The 21942-nt window shown below is 37.9% G+C and overlaps 1 protein-coding gene across 2 annotated transcripts; it reads left to right on the forward strand.

The window, feature by feature from the left end:
* The first annotated feature begins 339 nt into the window (after positions 1 to 339).
* On the forward strand, positions 340 to 18805 carry LOC104599111 (calmodulin-binding protein 60 B-like). Of its 2 annotated transcripts, none has more exons than XM_010261493.3 (9): positions 340 to 562; positions 689 to 952; positions 2880 to 2955; positions 7200 to 7258; positions 11699 to 12192; positions 12273 to 12433; positions 12517 to 12720; positions 16827 to 17055; positions 17630 to 18805. In XM_010261493.3, the coding sequence occupies exons 2-9, from the start codon at positions 834 to 836 to the stop codon at positions 18220 to 18222; spliced, it is 1935 nt and encodes a 644-aa protein (XP_010259795.1). In that variant the 5' UTR covers positions 340 to 562; positions 689 to 833; the 3' UTR covers positions 18223 to 18805. The 2 variants fall into 2 exon arrangements, with proteins under 2 accessions (XP_010259795.1, XP_010259796.1); XM_010261494.3 differs by having other exon boundaries at positions 782 to 952.
* The last annotated feature ends 3137 nt before the right edge of the window (positions 18806 to 21942 follow it).

Raw genomic sequence — 21942 nt, forward strand, 5'->3', positions numbered from 1 at the left:
GATTCGGGTCTCATAGAAAACTCATCTCTATTAAGGATCGAGGATTGAGAAACAACTTATATCCCAAGGGAAATCAGAAACAAGGATGGAGATTAATTTTAGAATCAATCGGGAACGGGGAATCCCCGCCCCGAACCCACCCCGTTGCCATTTCTAATATGACAACAAGAAACAGGTCCGTGGCCCTTACGACTCGTGTAGCTAGGCTCAGGCAAGGCCTTTTGGGAATTGGGACAGCCGGACAAGGTTTATCATTAAAACCTGAAAGCAAGGCGATAGTCTAGTGACGTGGCAAGTCACTTAAAAAGTTGTACAGTTCGTCAAATCGGACGGCGAAGATCTCGCGATCGGCGACTCGCGACGATCCTGAGCGACGACCAAGAGAAGAAAGCAAAAGATCTACTGCTACTTCAGCCGTCAAACCCAACTCTGATTCGTGTAAGAACGAAAAGACCGGAGACATTTTGCTCTCGCAGACTCGTCCACTCACATTTTCTGGGGTTGCGTCTACGAATTCTCTCCTTCACTGAAAATTTTTCGATTACAAGCTCATTCTTTTCAGGTTCTGCAATCTCTCCCTCTCCCCCCCTCTCTCTCTCTTCCTTTACTATTTTAAAGGGGGGTATTTTTGCACTTGGATTCTAGTGAAATTTGTGAAATCCGGAGCTGAATCTATGATTAATTTTAGATCGGCTGTGGAGGATTGGTGTGCGGCTTTGTGGGGAGTTTGATTTTTGGTGGATTGCGCAGTAAAGGAGTGGTTTACTGGTTTTGGTTTCAGATCTGTGGATTTAAGGGTTTCATTTAGAAGTTTTGTTGGGAAGTCGAGTTAAATGCAGAGGCAAACTAGGTATTTGGAGAGATCGAACACTATGAACAGGGAAAAACGCGGGCTGGACCCTAGTGAGGGTGAAGAAGGGCAACCGGAGAAGAAGCGGCCGGCTCTTGCTAGGTAATTCATTCTACTTTTTGTGTGCTCGACTGTTCATGGCTCTTGTTACTGGTTTGCCTGGATCGTTTTAGCTCATTTGGAATTGTAATTGGTTAAGTTTCTTTCTTGTCTGGGGAAAAGTACTAGTTTTGCAGAGAAAATGCAAAATTAAGAACTTCCTGTTGCAACTAACGTAGCTCGAAGAACTAATAATTGTTTTTAGTTGAACCATATGAGTTGTTGCGGAGATATTTTCCATTTCTGAGTGGAATTATTATTACAATCTAAAAGTGAGCGAAAAATCTAATTTAATCAAATAATTATGCTCCCTTTAGTTTAATAATTAATCATTAAATGGTCGTTTGAATTAAGGGGTTCTGGGGATAACAAAAAATCTAAACAATGAATTAGGGGTTCCTAAGAAACTCATAATGTTCTGGTACTCTGATTACATATTGGTGTTCCTTTAATGGCATCCTCCATTTATGCACAGCCTGTTTCTTGTCATGTGTAAGATATGCCCAGGTTTATGTCGTCAGAAGTTGACGAACTTAGCTGGAATGTTGTATAGTTCGGCTAACTCTTGGGTCTGGGGAAACTGGACCTGTTTACAGTTTGGGTCCCCCGAATTTACCAACTGCCCCATGTATAGAGCATGGTGTTCCACCTTTGGATGAGACCTACCAAGGAAATGAGCCGGGCCAAAACTTAGGACGCAGAGATTTTATCTATCAAAAAAAAAAAAGACGCAAAGATGATTAACCCTCTGATTTTACTGCATTTAATTGAACTTTTTCTTGATTGGTATACTTGGAGGAAAGTTTCTCCTGAAGTTAAAAGCATCTTTACAAAAAGCACCCAAATTATATGCTTATATTCCATTTGGTTAAACTGACCTTTTTGCTTGTCCATGTTTTAGTGGAGCCTCTTCAGTGGTGGGTCCTAAATTCCTAATTTTAAAACAAGGGACAGGTGGCTAGTGAGGGGGTTGCCAGTTATATGATCTTTTCATCTAACAGGAAGGACATTTTGGTTCAGTCTTGGGCCTCTTGGCATTCTCCAGCACATGGATCCATCAAGATGAACTTTGATGGATGCTCTATGAGCAACCCTGGGCCTTGAGGTATTGGAGGTGTATTCAGGATTCGGGAACCCGCAAGGGACAGATTATGGTGGTCTTTTCATGGTTGGTTACGCAGACTCCATTAAGGATTAGTTTCTAGCACTGTCTATAAAAAATAACTTCATGAACAACATAAATTGAAAATAACTTTTTGAGACTTGAACCTATGAATCCTTAGTAAAAAGACAATATTGAAACCAACTTTACTGAAATACAATATAAATTCAAAGAATGTATAAGCATAATATATATTTAATTAAATCAAACTGGATCATATTGAGTCTGATATTTGATAGATTCATAATCTATCCAATTATAAGTGGACCGAATTCAAATCACCCTTAACTTGATTAAATTCAACTTTGAATTTGGACAAACAAATGGGTACTGTTTGCAGCACTACCACTTATGGGGGCCTCGGATCCTTCCTTGCTTCTTGTGTTCTGAGTTGTTGTTTAGTTACACTATAAAATTGTAGCATATGGATACACTGAGCAAAATGACTCTTTAATACATAGAAATATCTGATTGAGAGTAAAAAGGAAAAATGGAATCAACCAAGTTTAACATAGATTCCTCATTAGAGTCCTTTATCTGCTTCTCAATCAAGTTGGCTAGTTTCTTGTGGTGTTGTTTCATGCTGTTCTTTTTTTTTTGGGACATTTTATTTAGACTAACTTAAAATCTAAGAAGAAATTGTGCTCTCTTTTCCTTTTCCTTTGTGCATTCCTGTCTAGCTGGAAATTTTACTGCATCTTGCATGAATGAAAATTATACATTTTGAGGTCGAAACCCTTTCTATTTTGACATATTATTGGCATGCAGTGTCATTGTTGAAGCTCTCAAGGTTGATAGCTTGCAGAAACTTTGTTCATCTTTGGAGCCTATTCTCCGTAGAGTTGTAAGAAAAATGAACTTATACTAGCACTTTTATTTTCTTTATATTAGATATTTGGGATGATTTTATTTTAATACCTGATCTGTTCTACTGATATCATCATCATCTAAACCTTGTGCCAACTATATGGGGTCTGCTACACTCGGAAAAAATTATTTTCTTTGGTCCTTGTGGTTAAAGGGCCATTACCCAATGTTGGTCCCAGCTGTCTAGGGTGTTGGGAGGAATGGATTGGATGTAGACCTATGACATTTTTTTTTTGCACAAAGTGGCTGCTCTCAAACTTGAACCAGCAGTCTAGTGCTTCTTCGTTTGAGATTTTACCATTGTATCAAGCTGTATTCTATTGTATATTTACATATGTCACATGCTCAACTGAAGATTCTCTAGTATTTTTTTATGATTTGCAATTACAATTGTTGATGCATGTTATTTCACTTGAATGTTGAACTTGGTTTTTCTTTTTATTTTTTCTTGTTTTTTAATCCTAACAAAGTTGGTGTGAATAATATTGATTGAAATCCTATGGGTCATCCTGAAAATTTCAATTTATCATGGCTGTCGATTACCTATTATATTAGTAGTTAATACGTGCTATGCATGAATATTTAATCTCACCAATGAGAACTGCTAGAATAATGAAAGGCTTTTTAGATGCATGGGGCTATGTTATTGATCACATTTTGATGTGGAAACAGAGCATTGCAATTCTCTGTGATACATCTGTTGACTGTACCACAGTATAAGCTCCAATTAAAATGCACAAGGCTAGTTTTGTCCCCGGTAAGGAGATGTGTGAAGTGATTATTTGTATTATTGCCTAATAAGGGCATACTTGTCATTTTATATTCCTTAATATAAAAGGGGGCTTCCTAGTTGACAGAGCCATTCTAGTTTACAGTCCATCCTTTCTACTCAAGATTTCTCTCTATTCTCTTCTTTTCTCTCTCCTTTTTTTCTCTCTCTGTTTTATCTCCATATTAGATTATTGATTCAAAAGTTGGCATTGGAGAAACACCTGCCAAATCTCAAGAAGACTTGGGGAGATTACAGACCTAGCAGAGATATGATGGCATAAACACAGTGTTGAATGATGTCAGCATGCCATGTGGACAGCATAAACCCTTGGGATGAAGACTCTAGATTCCAGTAAGGCTTGATTGATGGGTTTTGATACAATATCTAAGGCATGGGCTTGATTTCCTCTTTTACAGAGAAATCAGAAAAAAATACAGTTCTCATGTTTTTGATTTATATGCATGATTGGAGAAGGTTTTATGTATCTAGCTTGAAGCTTTTGATCCATAATGCCTGTTTGGAGATGTAGAAGCTTATTTAACTTGATTATATGGTATTTGAAATTCTGAAGAAATTTCTGTAGTCCTATATTGCCTCCAGCCTAGTTTTTTTCTTTCTTTGGAATGTACTTGTTTGTGAAACAAATGTGCTTTGTTTCTAGTGAAGGCAGCCAATAATTGTGACCTTGAATGAAATTTGTTTGGTGATGTCTTTTTTTGTTATTATTGATTCTAGTGTGTTGGTCCCTTTTGTCTTTGTGGGAGCTTGTTCAGAAAACGTGCTTGTTGATAGTCTTAATTATCCTTTAATTTTATTATTATTCTTTGTTTTATTCATTGGTTATGGTGGAAGGAGTATTTTTTTGATTTTCAGTCTAGAGTGTTTATGTAATGAGATATTTATATAAATGAAAGGGTGCCCACCTAGATCAGTTCATTTTTTCTCCCCTACACTTTTCTCTTCTCTTCTCTTCTTTCTGCCATCTCTTTCTTGGTTAAATTGCTACAGCTTTATTCTGTTTTTGGCTTTTGGAGATTCTTGAAGATATTTTAAGGAAGATTAAATTGTTCTTGAACTAGAAAAACAAGATGGTATCAGAGCAAGGATAGTCAGATGATGATGAAGATGTTGATAATGATTAGATCTTAAATTGCTAATGTTCAAACTTTAATTGTTAGGTTTTGCTAATGTTGCTCAGTCATTCATCCTAATAAAAGATATTTTTAAAAGACAATTAAAATTATAAAATCTCTTTTTTTTTTGTAGGGATTAAGAATTTAAGATCCTAACATGGACTTGTTTGGGCTTGCCTCAAGGGGCTTGGTACAAAGGTGGCTCGCAGAATCAGGAACGCATAATGTTTAACATAACATTACCTTAGCTATTTTAAGTAATGCAATTAGGGAAAGAATAAAGAGATTGAGAGTTTTACATGCTTGAATATGTTTTATATATTTGATTTGATTTTTAAATTTTCATTTTAAATATATTTTACATGTTATGTTTATATGTTTTAATTTGAGCTAATATGTTTTCTTAAAACTTTTATTTTAAAATTTAAGTTTATATGTTTAATAACTTTAATCAATATTATGCTTAATATTTTTTTTTTATTTTTTTGATTTTTTAACATTTTTTTTTCATATTGTGCCTTGCCTTGTGCCTTGCACTTCAGACACAATGCCCCTTGCGCTTTTAAAACACTGGTTTCATAGAAGGAGAGGAGTTTACAAGAAAATCTTTTAAAGAATCGGAATAGAGATTTAAGATGCCAATATTAAATAATAATGCCAATGAAGCCTCAGAAGAAAAATTTTCAAGAAATGAAGATAATAATCATGGTTATATGAATTTTTCGGGACAGGTATTGTCAATGAAGAAGGTGGTGTGTTGGTTAGTGACCATATTTTTGAAAGGAATTCAGTGATGGAGCTGGAGAGGATTAATGATATGCCAAAGGAGTTGAAGAAAGAAAGGAGGAACTCTCTTGCGGTGAGAAGATTGGAGAAAACATCAAAATGTGTTGGTTTCAAAAGTATTTGCTGGATTAAAAGGGGGCTTATTTGGGATCAGTTTGAATAAAAAGGCGATGAAATCAAAGAAAGCTCTTAAGAAGTAGAGAGGTCTTTGGTTTTTTTTTTTTTTTTAACTGTTATCCTCTTTGGAATTTCTTGTGGTTGGTTTTGGTTGTTTGGGTTTGATGGCCTGGTTTGGTCATCTTTATTGTTTGTTTTGTTGGTTAAAGAGTCTGTGGCTTGTTTAGTCTATTTTCTTCATATTGTTTTGATCTTGGTTGAATTGGAGTTTGTTTGGGGAGTTTATGAGAGTTTCTTATCTTCTCTCTCAGGCGACTTCTGGTCACCTTGCTTGTGATCTTTTTTAATAATAAATTTTATTTTATTACCCAAAAAATGTATGGATTTGATGGTTGCATTGTTGGATGACCAAATACAAATTGGTATGACTTATGAATCTCATTGATAAATCTTTTTATTTCTTCTTTCCATCTACCACTGCTGGAGTTAATTTTAACCTAAAATTAAGCTCAGAGGTGATTTTTACTGTTGTAATCTTGTAATTGTATATCGAATACTATTTGGTGATAGGGATTTGGGCATCTAGGTAGACAATCCTGTATTTAAAAGGAGCTTAATCATGAAACGTTTCTTGATATGAATTTTTATATATCAAGTTCTTCTGGTGCATCATGCTGGATTTTTTTGGGAAACTCGAAAATTTAAAGCAAGCAGCTTTATTATCAATGCATGAATGTACTGTTACTTTTGTTAATCGTAAAAATGATATTTATCCTGTTGTTCTGATGTAAACGTTGTTGCCTTTGTGGTGGTGCAATCAGTTGAGACTTGTCTTGTGCACAACTTTTTCTCTGATATCCAAGTTATGCAACAGTGAAATGGTGAGAAAGGGGATGTGTCTCTTACCAAGACTAATTCCTGTGCATCATATAGCAAATTCATGGGTGTTTTCTTGCCTAGGTGCCTGTGCCTTGGCAACTCCCATAAAATTACCAAAAAATTAAGTATATAGTCACACCAGGAGACAACCTTTTGAAACAGCCTCTGCCTGGGTTCAAGTGAGGCAGACATATCAAAAGCACCTTGCCTGTGCTGCACCTTTTAGAACACTGGATTTGCTCAGCTGCTCCCCTCACCACTTCAATTTTTGCCATCCTGGGATTTTTGAGCTCAAGTGTGGTATTGTTGACTAGGAGCAATATATGGACATGTTAATTATCATATTCATTCTGGAATATCCAGTTGGCCTTAGATCATAAACAAGTCTTTATTATTACTTTTTTATTTTATTTTATTTTTTCTTGATAGGTAGAAGTATTTCTTTTTTATTGATTCTTTTTTTTGATGCCCCAATTTTGTACATCATTTTTTTTTTGTTTCTTATTGGGTTTTATCAAATTTAATGCTAAATAGGTCAGTGAAGAAGTGGAGCGTGCTTTGGCAAAGTTGGGCCCAGCAAGACTTAATGGAAGGTATGCGGCTCCCCTGATAGATAATCTCTCGAGAAATACATAATTTTAGTGGAGGTTGCTTTGCCTTTGGAAACAGCCCTCTGTATGTTCAGGAGTTGCATACATCTATCCCTTCCCAAACCCCACATTGGCGGGAGCCTCGTGCACTGGGCTGCCTTTTATATTCTAACACTTTTCAAAATACCTCTTCCGCCTACACACATAAATACACATACACACACATGCACACAAAAAGGATAGGCATAAGATAAAGGATGATGGGACAGGGACCATTAATTGATTGTTTGTTAAATTTCCATTATAATATCTTGTAACAGAAGTGTAATGGTGTTTCATATTAAAAACAGCATTATTACAGTTAAAATCTCAACAATGTTACGGCCATACTTTTGTAAACTCCTATTTATGAAGTTTGAATATTATGACTGCAAGTCTGCAACCAATGTACTGAACAAAAAGTGAAATTTTCTATAGAGGAGTGCTATTAAAGGTCTTATTACTAAATTAGATGCTTTAAGCTGTTTAGCAATGGCATTCTATAAGTGGTCCAAATGGAGGATCAGGATGTCTAGTTGCTGTCTGGGTCCATAATTTGTATTCATTGGAAGTTGCTCCATAACTTGCCATCTGTTGTATTTACACTTCACAGAGGATCAGGGCTCATCATTAGATAGGTCCATCTTGGAGAGTGTCTATATAAAAAATCATCATGATGACATGAATTTTATCCATCTGATTTATGCCTTGCTCTGACAACTATCCAGATGGTTATGTTAGAACTTTCCTTGTCATTCAAATATATGCAGTACAAACACAGTCTCACAATTATGTTCAAACCTCATTTTTTCTCAGTTAATAACCATGATAGGACCCATCGAATAATGGGTCCTATCTAATGAATCTCCAACAGATGGAAAGCTATGGGGCAGAAACCAGTCTACAGGTGTAGCCCCAGACCTGAACTATTTTACCAATTAATGATGATAAATTGGCTTAAGGAGAAAGCAAGGGAATAGCTTATTAGCACTCCATTTTCAGACTTCTTGGTCGGTTATGCAACTTCCTTCTAATTATTAGGCAGCCAATAACTATTTTATCTTCTGTGTTTAGTTGGAGAAAATTCCCTTTAGAGGATCATAGTAGTGAACTAGCAGGAAAATAATGTGGAGCATGATTAAGGGCGTGGTTTGACAACATAATTGGTTTTTGTTTTTGAAAACAAAAACAACTGCCACATCAGCAAAATTATATTGTTTTTTTTCTGATGTGGCACTTTTTTGGATTAATAACTTCAGATTTCATTAAACCAGAAAATAGTTTTTTTTTTATCAGTAACCAGAAAATAGAATACAAAGAGGGAGAGATAAAATCTCTTAACTCTCCCCAAATTTAATGAAGAAGTTACAATTGAGCCCAAAATAACTGATTTCTTCCCACCCCTTATTTTGCCAAGACACCGGCAAAACCATTAGCTGTTCTTTTGACCCAATTGAATCTCACATCCATGCCTCATGTTAACCATTTAACTTTCTTCCTTTCATTACTATAACTCCATAATCCGGCTTCTTCCTTTTGTAGCCAACCCACCACTAGTTTTGAATCTCCTTCGATAATCAACTTGTTGATGTTCATCTCCTTTTCTCTTTGCACTCCTTCCATCAAAGCCAACATCTCAGCCCTCAATGAATCCCCAACACCAAATGGCCTTGAGAATAAACCAATGATGTTGCTTTCTAGTCAGAAGACCTTTTCAAGATTGGGAAGTGGACCAAGTGGTGAATCTGTTAGAATTGCTTTCTAGTCAGATCTTGAACCCCTTGGAAGAAGACTCTTGGATCTGGAAGTGGAATGCAGATGGAATTTTCACTGTAAATTCTTTTGCCAGAAGACTAGCTGGTGGAGGAATTGAAAATTTTCCTTCTGCTAGAATCCGGACTCAGATTCCTCCTCTCAAAGTGAATGCACTGCTGTGGGTGGTAGTGTTGGATAAAAACCTAACTAAACAGAATTTGGCAAAAAGAGGAATTCTGATTCAAAACATGTTTTGTGAACTGTGTGGTCAAGCAGAGGAGGACAACAATCATCTCTTCATCCATTGCCCTTTCGTGACAGGAATTTGGAACCATTTTCTCTCTTCTGAAGGTATTTCCTGGGTCATGCCAAAACAGGTATCAGATCTGCTAAGGAGCCGGGATATGTTAGGTCTGTCAAAACTGGCTAGAAGTGTGTGGTGGGCTATCCCTGCAGCTGTAATCAGTTCCATATGGGCGGAGAGAAACAGAAGAATCTTTCAAAACAAAGAAAAGGAGGTGGACTGTCTGGTGTCTTGTGCAGTGGGAAAATTAGTGTCTTGGACTGCAGGCGTGAAAGGCATCCATCCTAGGGTCTTGGGGTCTCAGTTAAGGTCTATTAGTATATTTGAGTTGTAATGTAAGCTGAGAGGCTGTTCTCAGCATTTGCTCCTTCCTGGGAGCTTCTTTGTATGGTTCTGATTTCAGTCAATAAATTTACCTTACCTTTTACAAAAAAAAAAAAAAAACCAATGATGTTGCACACCTCATTCCTGAAGAAACCACCAATACCTGAGGGACCTAGGTTGCCTGCAGTTCTCCCATCAGAGTTCAGCTTAATGAAGCTGTGAGTTGGTGGGGACCAAGTACCGGCCAGGGTTAATAACGAGCTTATTTCTATATGAGCAAGCCACCTCCTTCCACTTTCTCATAATGTCACCTGCTGAAAAATCATCAAATAACTCCCGAGTATTTTGTCCATTGAACTGCCCTGACAGTGATGGTCTCAACAATGGCCTCTTCTTTCCTTTTCTGAAAATATCTTTGCCTTCTTTTCCTCCCAAATAGTCCAAACTGATGCAACTTTTACGCATCTCCATAACAATCTTCCCCTCTTCTTTGGCCAACTAAAAAAGTAGAAGCAAACAAACTTTGCACATTTAGTGGAGCGTTCCACTTACACCCAAATAAAGAAAAAAAACCAATCCCAAATGGAAGATACAAAGGGGCAGGAGATTAATAAGTGATTGCAAGACTCCCCACTGGATTTACAGAGAACACACCAGTGTGGGGATAAGCACCAACTGGATCTTTTTCTTTGGAGCAAATCGTATGTATTTATTCTTTCCAGGAACACTTCCCAACAAAAAGCTCCTATTCTGGGAGGGATAGGCCTATTCCAAGCCTTCTTCACAGGGAAAACCAGCCCTGCACTTGACCTTGAAAAAAGAAGCACCAGGAAAGGTATTGGTGGGTGCTTGAGTCCAAATACGACAATCAGGTTTGGACGAATCCAAGAAAACCCTCTCAAGTAAATGTAGCAAGTTTAGTACAATATTAAGTTCCAAATCCCTTGTTCCCATTCTAAATTCCAAATCCCAGTCAAAACCATAACAGAACTAGAAGGAACAAGGAATGTGGAAACAGGTTTATCCTTGTATCTTGAGAGGGCAAAAAGGGAAGGAAATCGATTTTTCAAAGTAGAGTCCCCCACCCAAACATGTTCCCAAAATTTAACCAAGTTACCAGAGCAGACAACGACATCGTACCTGACACAAAGTAGGAAAGAAGGTAGAGTCTTGTAAATGGCTCTTGTTTTTGTTTTAAAAAACAAAAACCAACCATGTTGTCAAACACCCCCTAAATTTGCAATTTGTTAGGATATTATGAAGTAAGGCATAGAATAATATTTAATCGGAAACAGAGTAACCAGAGGAGGAATATTTGCTTTTATATGATGGAATGGCTGGTGATACACCCCAACTCTGATGATTTGAGATCTTTGTTTGGTTCTGAGATCTGGTCTACTTTAGATATATGATTGATGCTGAAGCATGCTTTATTTTATGTTTTGTTGTTTTAGAAGATGAAACCTTTTCACATTTTATTGTAACATTATTTTTTTTTTCTTTTAATGAAATTTTACCTTACTATAAAAAATCCAAATGTTTAAGATGCATTAGGCAAGGGACCAGGAGGTCCATGACCTTAAGATGTGTGAAGCGTGATCCTTGAGGGTTTATATGTAAAACATAAGCCTCACAAGGTACCATTTTTTCTTTTTTTTTTAAGAAAAACATGAAACTGTAATGATAAGTACCAATATGCACAACTGGAGTATATTTTTGTATGGGAGTCTACAAATAAATAAATGTCACATAGAGGACATATAAGAATATGAATGACATGCTTTCATGTATGAACCTCAAGGTTGAGCTTGAATGTGGTCCTCAAAGTGTAATCCTCATATGGCTTTCAAAACATATTTTTCTTATATTGTTCTACTGGTATTTAGCCATACGACCCATACATTTGAGTTATTGTGATTGTTGTGCTTCATCCATTCCATGGCCATAACTCTGTTCCCATGGTTATTCTTTTGGTGAAGTCATTATTGATGGTTTCTCCTCATACTTCTAAAAAATTGCAGGTCTTCTCCAAAACGTATAGAGGGGCCTGATGGGAGAAATTTGCAGCTTCACTTCCGGTCTAGGCTGTCCCTTCCCCTTTTTACTGGAGGGAAAGTTGAAGGAGAGCAGGGTGCTGCAGTCCATGTTGTCTTACTTGATGCAAACACAGGTCATGTTGTCACAACAGGGTCAGAGTCCTCAGTAAAACTTGATGTTGTTGTGCTTGAAGGTGACTTCAATAATGAAGATGATGATGACTGGACTCAGGAAGACTTTGAAAGTCATGTGGTAAAAGAGCGTGAAGGAAAGAGACCCCTTCTTACTGGGGATCTGCAAGTAACACTAAAGGAAGGTGTAGGAACCCTAGGAGAACTTACATTTACTGACAACTCAAGTTGGATAAGGAGCAGAAAGTTCAGGCTTGGACTAAAGGTTGCCTCAGGCTTCTGTGAGGGTATCCGTATTCGTGAGGCAAAAACAGATGCTTTTACTGTCAAGGATCACCGAGGAGAATGTATGTTCAATTCTCATTGTTGATATATGATTTCCATAGTATATGGGGTATTGATAATCTGTAATTTCTTTTCTTTGCAGTATACAAGAAGCACTATCCTCCTGCATTAAATGATGATGTTTGGAGGTTAGAGAAGATTGGCAAGGATGGATCATTCCATAAGAGGCTGAATAAGTCTGGAATATACACGGTGGAAGATTTTCTTCGGTTTGTGGTTAGAGACCAACAAGGACTGAGAAATGTGAGGACCTAGAATCCTATTGTTGAATTAGGAAATCCATGTTTTGCATGTATTCCTCTGATTTTTCTATCTGGTGGTTGTAGATCCTTGGAAGTGGCATGTCCAATAAGATGTGGGAGGTTCTTGTAGAGCATGCTAAGACCTGCGTTCTGAGTGGGAAGCTTTATGTTTACTATTCCGATGATACAAAGAATGTTGGTGTTGTTTTTAACAACATCTATGAGTTGAGTGGGCTTATTGCTGGTGGACAATATTACTCGGCTGACTCTCTTTCTGATAGTCAGAAGGCCAGTATCATATACTCTTTTACATGACATATCTTTATTTATTTATATTTGTATCTTCAACAATAAACTGTTAATTTGACCTCTTTAACCTAAGTCAAGGCTGCTGGACTGATACTACTTGGCAAGCTTCTCTGAACTATCCAACTTGAGTAAAGAATACTTATTTTGCTGATTTGTCCACATGGTAGTTTCAACAGAGAAACCCCATCCAATTTCAACTACAACTCTGTACTTCAGTCACGATTCTTTAAATCTGTAGATTTCTACTATGTTTTTTCCTAATTTCTCAAGCTGTTGCTACTTTTGTGATCATGCTTAGGTTGTCACATCCAAATCATAATGAGTATATGTAGTCCCTACTTTTGACCATAAACCCTGTTAAAATGTATATGCGTATGATCTCAACCAGGATTTATGTCTACCCAAAAAAGAAAAAAATACAGGATTTGCATCTATATAAATGCTTATATCCACCTAATTTGAGTAAAGAACACTTCTGTTCCTAATTTTTCCAGACTACAGTACATCAATCCCATACAATTTGAATTAGATTCTGATATCTGTCTTATTCCTTAAGCATAAACCTAACCTTGCTGCCTTACTGTTTCTTCAAATTCCCAAATCTATTGCTACCATTCTCTAGTTTCTATCCCTTATTCAATACTCTCTTAGCATAAAGGAGGCTTCAGCCCAATTTTCTGGGACTGGAGTTTTTGGTGAGACTATATTATTGAGATGAGCAAAGAAGCACGAGGTTATCTCATTTGGTAGGTTCAATGGGAACTAGGTGGGCTGAGAGTCTTATAGGAATGCCTGACTTGTGAGATAAATTGCAGCTTTGTGATAGCTTATTGGAGCTAATAGTTCATCCCTATTCACCCCTTGGCCTATGTGTCAGCCAAGCTATTTGCAGACCTAGGAACCCAACAAACAATTTATCATAATCTCTTGCCATTTGTCTTATTTTTAGCATCATGTGTTGGTACTGCCATTCTTTCATGTTCTGCAGCCATATCACCACTGCCTTGGAGTCACCTTCTACCACTACTGCTGGTAGGTTAAGCAATTGAACCAGCCTGAGACCTTGTCATAAAGTCAAAAATTCTACCCATGTTTAGTCACCAAGTCTCAAAGTATACACCCAATATGCATGAATAGGTTAGTCGTGCTTTTTGGGTGACTGATACACTAACTCTTTTTTTTTATTTTCTTTCTGTTTCAGATTTTTACAGGGGGGGGGGGATAATTAGAAGTGTATTTAACGTCTGAAAACATAGAAACATCAAATTCCCTAAAACTAAGTGTTCCTGTGGCTCAATGATACGATATAATATGCCCATATTGTAGCGAAATTTTGAGCCTTGTTAGTCACCAACTCCTAGTGGGCCTGAGTAGACTACTAGTATAGTACCTTGTTGATCTCTCTTTACCCCACAAATGCCTAGCGATCTTGGATTTCCCAAGCTGCATCCATCAAAATGCAGCTTAACTTAATTGGGATTGGGAGGATTCCATTAATCAATAATTACATCTCTCATTGTGGATGAGTACACAATCCAACTCCATGATCTAGTTATGTTATCCATAGAGAAATCATCCAACATATTCAATGTCTTCACCTATTGCACTACGCCACTACCTTGATTGTGATACTTTATGTATGTGCTTCTTTGCCATGCTCCTTTCTGTGAAATTTTGGCATTCCTCTCTTTCCAAAGTTTCCATATAACTGCTGCCCTGGTGCACCTCCACATTAGTTTTCCTTTTTTCCTTGGAGATGTAACAAAGTTCATGTTGATCAAGCATGTGTGAGAGTCCACCTACAGACAAAAAGTGAGAAGAACCATTCCCCACCACCAGTAGTAAAAGAATAGGAGATTAGTAAGTGGTGAGAAGTTTCTCCACTTGCATAACATAAAAAGAACATATGCTGACTTGTGGAATTGGGGATAAGCACCAAGTTGGTATTCTCTCTTGAAGCACATTGCAAGTGTTAATTTTTCCATGATGCATCTCCCAACACAATGCCTGGTCTTAGGTGGCACTGAATTGCACCAAATTTATTTTACTGGAAAAGACTAGAACATCATCAGGGACTGATAGAGCTTGAACGAAGGATGAACAGGAAAAATACCCCAAATAATTGATTGTCCAAATTCTTTGGTCCAAAACAGAAGGGTCCAAGAAAGCACCCATTGGAACAGTCAACAAATTAAGAACATGGGTTGTTTCAAGTCCCTAATACCCCTATTGAATCCAAAATCCCAAGCAAGGCCATTAGAGGAAGAGATTGCAACTTAGAAATAGGTTCAGTGTTTTAAAAGTGCAAGGCACAAAAAAGGCATAGGGGTCAATTTGCGCCTGAGGCATAAGGTGAGGCGTGCGCCTTTTTAAGCAAGGCGCAAAAAAAAAAAAAAATCAAGCATATAAAACCCACAATCTCTTGTTTTTCTTAATTACATTACTTAAAGTAGCTAATGTGACATATTACATTCTTGATTCTATGAACCGCCTTTGTGCCATGCCCCTCGAGGCAAGCCCAAACAAGTCCATGTTAGGGTCTTAAATTCTTAGTTTTCACACAAAAAATAATGATTTTGTAGTTTTAATTTCTTTTTAAAAAGATATTTTATTAGGACGAATGAATGAACAACATTACCAAAAAAAGCATCAAATTTTCAGAAGGCGCGCGCCTGGGTTGAGGCGCAAGGTGCACCAGGCATGCGCCTTTTGAAAGGGCTGCGCCTAGGGCCTGAGTGAGGCGCCTACCCTAAAATGCGCCTAAGGCGCACCTTTTAAATCACTGAATAGGTTTGGCCTTAAATGAAGAAAAAGCAAAAATTTTTGGAAAACACTTTTTGAGGAGAATCCCGTAAGCAGAGATCCTCCCAAAATTTAACCTTGTCCATAGCACAAATATCATATTGGATGACATGATAGAATATACTAAGATAGGTGAGAGAGTGAAGATATCTTTCGAAGGGGGAGGCTAAAGCAATTCTATTAGCTAGGCCTGCATTAACACTCCATGAATGCTTGTCACCACTTTATGCCACAACTTGTTAACCTGAAGAAGAAACCTCCACAACTATTTCCCTAGTAGGGTTAATTTCCTTACCTTAAGTCTTCTTATCCTAGTTCCCCTTGACTCCTACCCTTTTAGATCACCTCCCATTTCATTAAATGGTCCCTCATAGGTTCCTCTGGGTCCCACATGAAATCACAAATGATTTTCTCCAATATTTTGACCACCAACATCAGCATCCTAAAACCAGAGAAGTATATGAAGGTGGGTTAGAGTGGAATTAATCAAGGTTATTTTACCACCCAAGGAGATATAACTTATTTAGGCTGACAATTTCGTAGAGATTCTATCACAAGGTTACCACCTAGAGGCAACCCTAGGGTTTGATGGGCTTGAAAGATATGGATATTCTGAGTATGGCTCCATACCTTTATACCACTTCTTCCTCTACAGTGTTTCTGGCTAAGCAACTCTTGTCTAGGTTTGTTCTCAGGTTTGAGTTCTTCTCATAGATCTGAACCAACAAACTCAAGTTCCTAATTCCCTTCCCTTATCCTTTATCTCCACAAAATAGGATGATATTATCAGCAAACCGCAAATGCCTCACCACTATCCTCTCCCTTCCAATCCTCCATCACCTAATCAAATGAAACCTATCTGCCCTCGATATTAGTCTACTGAAAACATCTGCAATGATTGTAAAGAGGAAAGGAGAGAGAAGGTCCCTTGCCTTAGTCCCTTTTAGTTGGAAAGAAGTCCTTTACTACACTATTAATCATAATAGAATAATTACAAGTTTGTTATAGCCTAGAATCCATTTTCTCCACCGACATCCAAGCCCACATTTTAGCATCACCTCCAGAAAAGAGTCAAAAGACCAACAATCCACAAGATGGGCCTAGGAATGGAATTTCTGAGCTTGGAATGCATGTTATATTTCAATCTAATTTATGGTGTGCAGTTGCACCATGATTGCATGTTCAAGTACATAGCAGAAATAGAGTGAACATTTGCTTTCCATTTAACAACAAAGAGCATAAAAGGAAACCTTTGTGAAGCTGGAAATTCATTGTCTTTGCAGGTGTATGTTGATACCTTGGTGAAGAAGGCATATGACAACTGGGGGCATGTAATAGAGTATGATGGGAAAGCACTTTTGAGCTACAAGCAGAACAAGAGGCCTAGTTCTTCTAGATCTGAGCTTCCAATGGGTCCAGAATATTCTAATTCATTTGATCAGCAGATCTCCGTACCTCGCCTGCCTGTTCCTTCAGAGCAGCCTTCGATGGATTCAGGCCTGAATGTTGGGGGTAAGCTATTTTTGGACTATGAATTATTAATGCTGTGCAGAATATACTTTAGTGAACTTTATAATAAGTGGCAAATTATGATATCATAAATTCATAATCACAGTGCTAATATCATTTTCCATTCTTGAAAATTGATAAACAAACTCCATTTCACTGTTCTGAAATAACCAGAAATTACCTGTTCTCCTGATGAAAATGAACACATTCTGGTTTTAGTAAGATTGATGTACGTTTCTAGTATGATTAAGTCCATAAAGTTCATTACCCAACAATGCTGGTCTCAACCATCTGGGGTCTTTGTAGTAGACGGGGTACATATCTAAGCTTCAGCATTTTTAGCACAAAATTGCTACCTAGAGACTTATCCGTTGTTCTCATGCTTGTCATCCTCTTATAAAATTATGTCAGTATTCTCTTTATGCTGGATTAGTTATTTATTTTTGAAATTCCATATAGTACTCTCTTGTTGCCCCTCTACCTTTTCCTCTCCACAGCCACTCCAGTCACCTGTTGGAACTGTGTAAGAGGTTTTTTATGGAATTTTACATCATTCTGACTAGTATTTGCTCTTCAGTTTCAGGATATAATGATAATCTGGCAACTAGATATCCAGCACAGTCACAAGTAAATTCCAATTCCCATGTGCAATTTGATGGCAATTCATTTGCCCCACAGAACCAGATGATTAGCACTTCACACCAAACACAATTCCCAAGAAATGAAAACATTGTAGGGTTGGCCCTGGGGCCACCACAATCATCAACACCAGGATTCCAGAATGTGGGTCCATCCATCCAAGCATCAAATGTATCTTCTTATGATGATTGGTCCCATAGCCGAGAAAATGGGGGAGTTGATGGATTCTTCTCAGAGGAAGAGATCCGCATGAGAAGTCATGAAATGCTTGAGAATGAAGACATGCAACATCTACTTCGTATCTTCAGCATGGGTGGCCAAACTGCCATTAATATATCAGAGGAAGGATACTCTTATCCGTCATACATACCATCCCCAACGCCGAACTTGGGTTTTGATGAGGATCGCTCACGTTCATCAGGCAAAGCTGTTGTAGGATGGCTCAAGCTCAAGGCAGCGTTAAGGTGGGGCATCTTTATCAGGAAGCAAGCGGCTGAGAGGCGGGCACAGCTTGTTGAGTTGGATGACTAGTTGATATGCTATGGGGCTTGTTGTCAAACCACATATTCTGCCTCAAAAGTTGGACTCACTATTTAACCATCTTTGACTCAATGTTGGTAGGGGGGATGGGTCTTTTATGCAGTTGCTGGGGTTCTGATTGATTGGGTATTATCAGACAGCTGGGAATCTCTGCTTGTACAGTTCTTGCCTGTACAGTAAGTCTGTTTCTTCTTTAAGATCCTTACTAATATTGTGTTTAATTGATTAGGATGCTTTTTTTTTCTTTTCTTTTCTGAAAGATGCTTATCCATCTACTATCTTTCTCCACAACTTGCTTTTCTATCGATGTGGGGGTTGGTTGGAGTTCCGGTCTTGGTCTATCCTATTGAGGATCCTTAATGATGCAGTGTTGGTGACTGGCTTCAGGGGACAACTTTTGACTGAAAGTTGTGTCGACTTGGGTGTGCTTTGTATGATGAAACATTGACTGAAGACCAGAGCTGGTCTATTAAAGTTATGCTAAATAGATATATATATGCTTATGTAATCTATGTGGATTCCAAAACAAGCATGCAGACAATACACACAATAAACTTTTTTGTTGCCTGGTAAATCTTTTAAGGTGATGTTACCTTCTGTTGGTGTGTAAGCAGAACACATCACCATGGAATGATTCCAAGGACTCCTAGCAGGCTTCCAAGGTGCTTGTTTTGGAGGTGGGGAACGCCGGAAATGCAGTTATCTTTGTATCTTAGTTAATTAGATGCTGCTGTCATTGTGGCAGGGTGGCTTCTTGAATCTTAGCAGGTTCCAGTCAGGTCATGCTTATTGCAATGTAACAGTGTCACATTTTGCAATCTATATGCCAAGATATTCTCTATAGATGAAATGTCCTTGTCTTGTCGGCAGGCTGGATAAAATCCACTCAGATGAGATGCCAGTTGGAAAATATGTTAAGAATTCAACTCTGGTTGAAATGCTTGATGGTGTCGAGGTTCATCTATGGTCTAACCCATCAACTATGCTGTTATTCTAATCTATTTCCTTCCGAAATACAGTGACAAGTGATGAATCAATTATTTATTCGATAATCTTATATGGTCACTCCTACAAGGCACAAGGCACAAGCCCTGTTGTAAGTATGGCTTGGTATTGCTTCTATGCGATTGCAGGATCCCAATCAAAGGGGTGATCATCAATCATCTTTCTGCAAAAGACCTGACGTGGCACATCTGCCATTGCATCATAAGCTAGTACCTTGCACTGCTTGGTGAATGCCCGAGTAAGGGGAGGGGGATCAACCATTGCAATTGAGAAATTGAGATGGGAGTGTAACTACATCTTTTCCAGTTCGAAGGACGGTGTAGGAAGTAGAGAACTTGGCTAGTTTTGGAAATCTCTGACTTGCTTATTTGAGCAAGGGATAGATGCTTCATTAGAATGATAATAGTCTTGTGCGGTTCTAAGCAATTACAAGATGGAACTTCCTTATTGATGGTTAAGGTACTCGGTCACACGAGTGTGTTGGGCTTGCAGGGGTCGGTAACTATACTATCAACATAACCGTGTGCTCAAATCACAATTGGAGATGGGTTATCAGTCATAACCAAGTTTAAAGGTGTGCATTTTAGAATAGCAGTTTTAAGATGTATATTAGGAATTTGGGATCATATCCTTACTCAGGATGTACGCGGAACATAAAAGTGGTAGCCAACTAGGATAGGACTTGGGAGAGTGATTCTTTCCTCTCATCGTTCTCGTTTATTTTTCTATGGTCGGTTGGTCACACGGTAGGTGTGGCATCTTCAAACCGAGTTCCAATCTCTGCCCCACAACACATCCCCGCCTTGTATTGGGAGATGTTCCCAATACATGGCGGGGATGTGCTGTGGGGCGGAGATGTGATCTTCAAACCTAGGACCCTCACTGCATAAGCTCATCCTCTTAAAGACAAATCAGTAGGACGGTCTTGTTTCTCCAAGGCCAACAAGGATGTTATTTGGTGCTTTGGTGCTCTAGTTGAAATCGATGCCTTGGGGTTTTATTCTGTGAATTTGATTGGTTGCCAAAGGGGGTGCAGCTACTATTAGATGCATTCTCCTTGCTATGGGCCTGTTTTGCGCATCATTTTGGGAAGATCTTCTGGTAGTATTGACAGTCAAAAGACGCATTGAGCTTTTGCATGAAGATCTAAGTAGTTTGAAGCTAGTTTGGTAGTATCATGTCTTTCTGTGCATTTTTCCGTGTCTTTCTTCGCAAGAATAAAACATGAAAGATATGAAAAGTTTCACTTGGGCCTTTCTGAAATCAGCCCAAAATGGGCTTCTCGCGTCTTTTCGGCGCTCTAGCTTTTAGCAGATAGATCTTTTGCGAACCAAACAGGAATAGACCGAAATTTGGTCTGTCCAACTTGTAAACAGCCGAAAGGCCTTGCGAAAAGATGCACCAAACGAGCCATTTCAAGGAACTGGCTCTTCTGTCTATTTTAAATCCAAAATGTTTGTCTTAATGGGAGTTTGATGAAACTATCTACACTAGACAATGCCCACATTGATTTTTTTTTTTGAAAAGAATAGAAATGTACTACACAACTGGGGGGAGGGGGGTAGTATGTCCCCAAAAGTCAACGGAACAAATAAGAGAAGGGGAAGAGATGAGGTGCTAGAACAAAGAGCCTCATGAGCAAGCCAGTCAACCGTCTGATTTGCTTCTCTGAAAATATGTTAATATTGACAACCTCCTTCTATCAGATCTCTCATCTGCAAGTAATTTGAGATAATACCTTTCAACTTTCAAGGAATACCCACCTTTCTTTTGAGGTAGAAGATGACAAGAGACGAATCACCCTCAATGATGATAGGAAACTCCCTATAGTTTGTGGCTTGGACGTGGGCTTCCCATGTGACTCATGCTTTAGCTTGATTGATAGAGTATGTACCAAGTTTAGAAGTTTTGACTACAAGTACCTTAGCAAGATGGTCCTAGACTATACTGACCATTGAACATTTTCCATCACTATTGCGAGAGGCATTGAAATTTATTTTAATATAGTCACATTTTGGAGCATTCCAACTAATTTGTTTCCAAATCTTGCGAGATGTGATAGAGGTACTAAATTTACTCCCATAAAAAATTTCCATAAACATATTGAGAGCTCTATCTAAAATTATTGGAATGGGAGTAGTAACCTCATTAAAGGTTTTGGAGTTCCTATTTTTCCAAACAACCCAAAGAACAAAAGCTAGTTTTTCCTTTGCTAATAGAGTTATGTTTTCTTTTTTAATGCACATTTTGTCCACCAATCACTTAGGTTTACATTTTCATTTGGGCCCTCCAAGGGTGTGTTTAACGTAAGTCACACTTGCTTTATGTGATCACAACTTTTAAAATTATGTTCAATATCTTCTTCAAGCCCACAAAAATTTCAAGAACCATCAATATTAAATCATCTTTTTCTCAAATGGCTTTTAGTAGGCAATCTATTATTAAACATAAAAAATAAAAATAATTTAATCTTTGGAGGGCATTTCAAGTTTCAAATGTTATTAAACCAATTAAAGTTGCCCATTGGGTTTGAAGTAGATGAACATTTAAGCAAATAAGTTGTTTTTATCGAGAAGGTCTCCTTAGGATTACACCCCCAAACCATTTTGTCCTCCATGTAGTTAGGGGCAATATGAATACTCTTAGGCTGTGTTTGGTTTAAAGGAAAAAATAGGGAAAGGTAGGGAAACCTATACAAGGTTTGTA

Source organism: Nelumbo nucifera, chromosome 2, assembly GCF_055504915.1.
Source record: "Nelumbo nucifera cultivar China Antique chromosome 2, China Antique-T2T, whole genome shotgun sequence".
Taxonomy (NCBI): Eukaryota; Viridiplantae; Streptophyta; class Magnoliopsida; order Proteales; family Nelumbonaceae; genus Nelumbo; species Nelumbo nucifera.

Excerpts from the sequence above, each read along its gene's own strand:
- LOC104599111 (XM_010261493.3), top strand. The coding sequence starts at position 834 with ATGCAGAGGCAAACTAGGTATTTGGAGAGATCGAACACTATGAACAGG. Across the intron at positions 953-2,879 it reads AAGCGGCCGGCTCTTGCTAG|TGTCATTGTTGAAGCTCTCA; the intron begins GTAATTCATTCT and ends ATTGGCATGCAG. Across the intron at positions 12,434-12,516 it reads ACCAACAAGGACTGAGAAAT|ATCCTTGGAAGTGGCATGTC; the intron begins GTGAGGACCTAG and ends TGGTGGTTGTAG.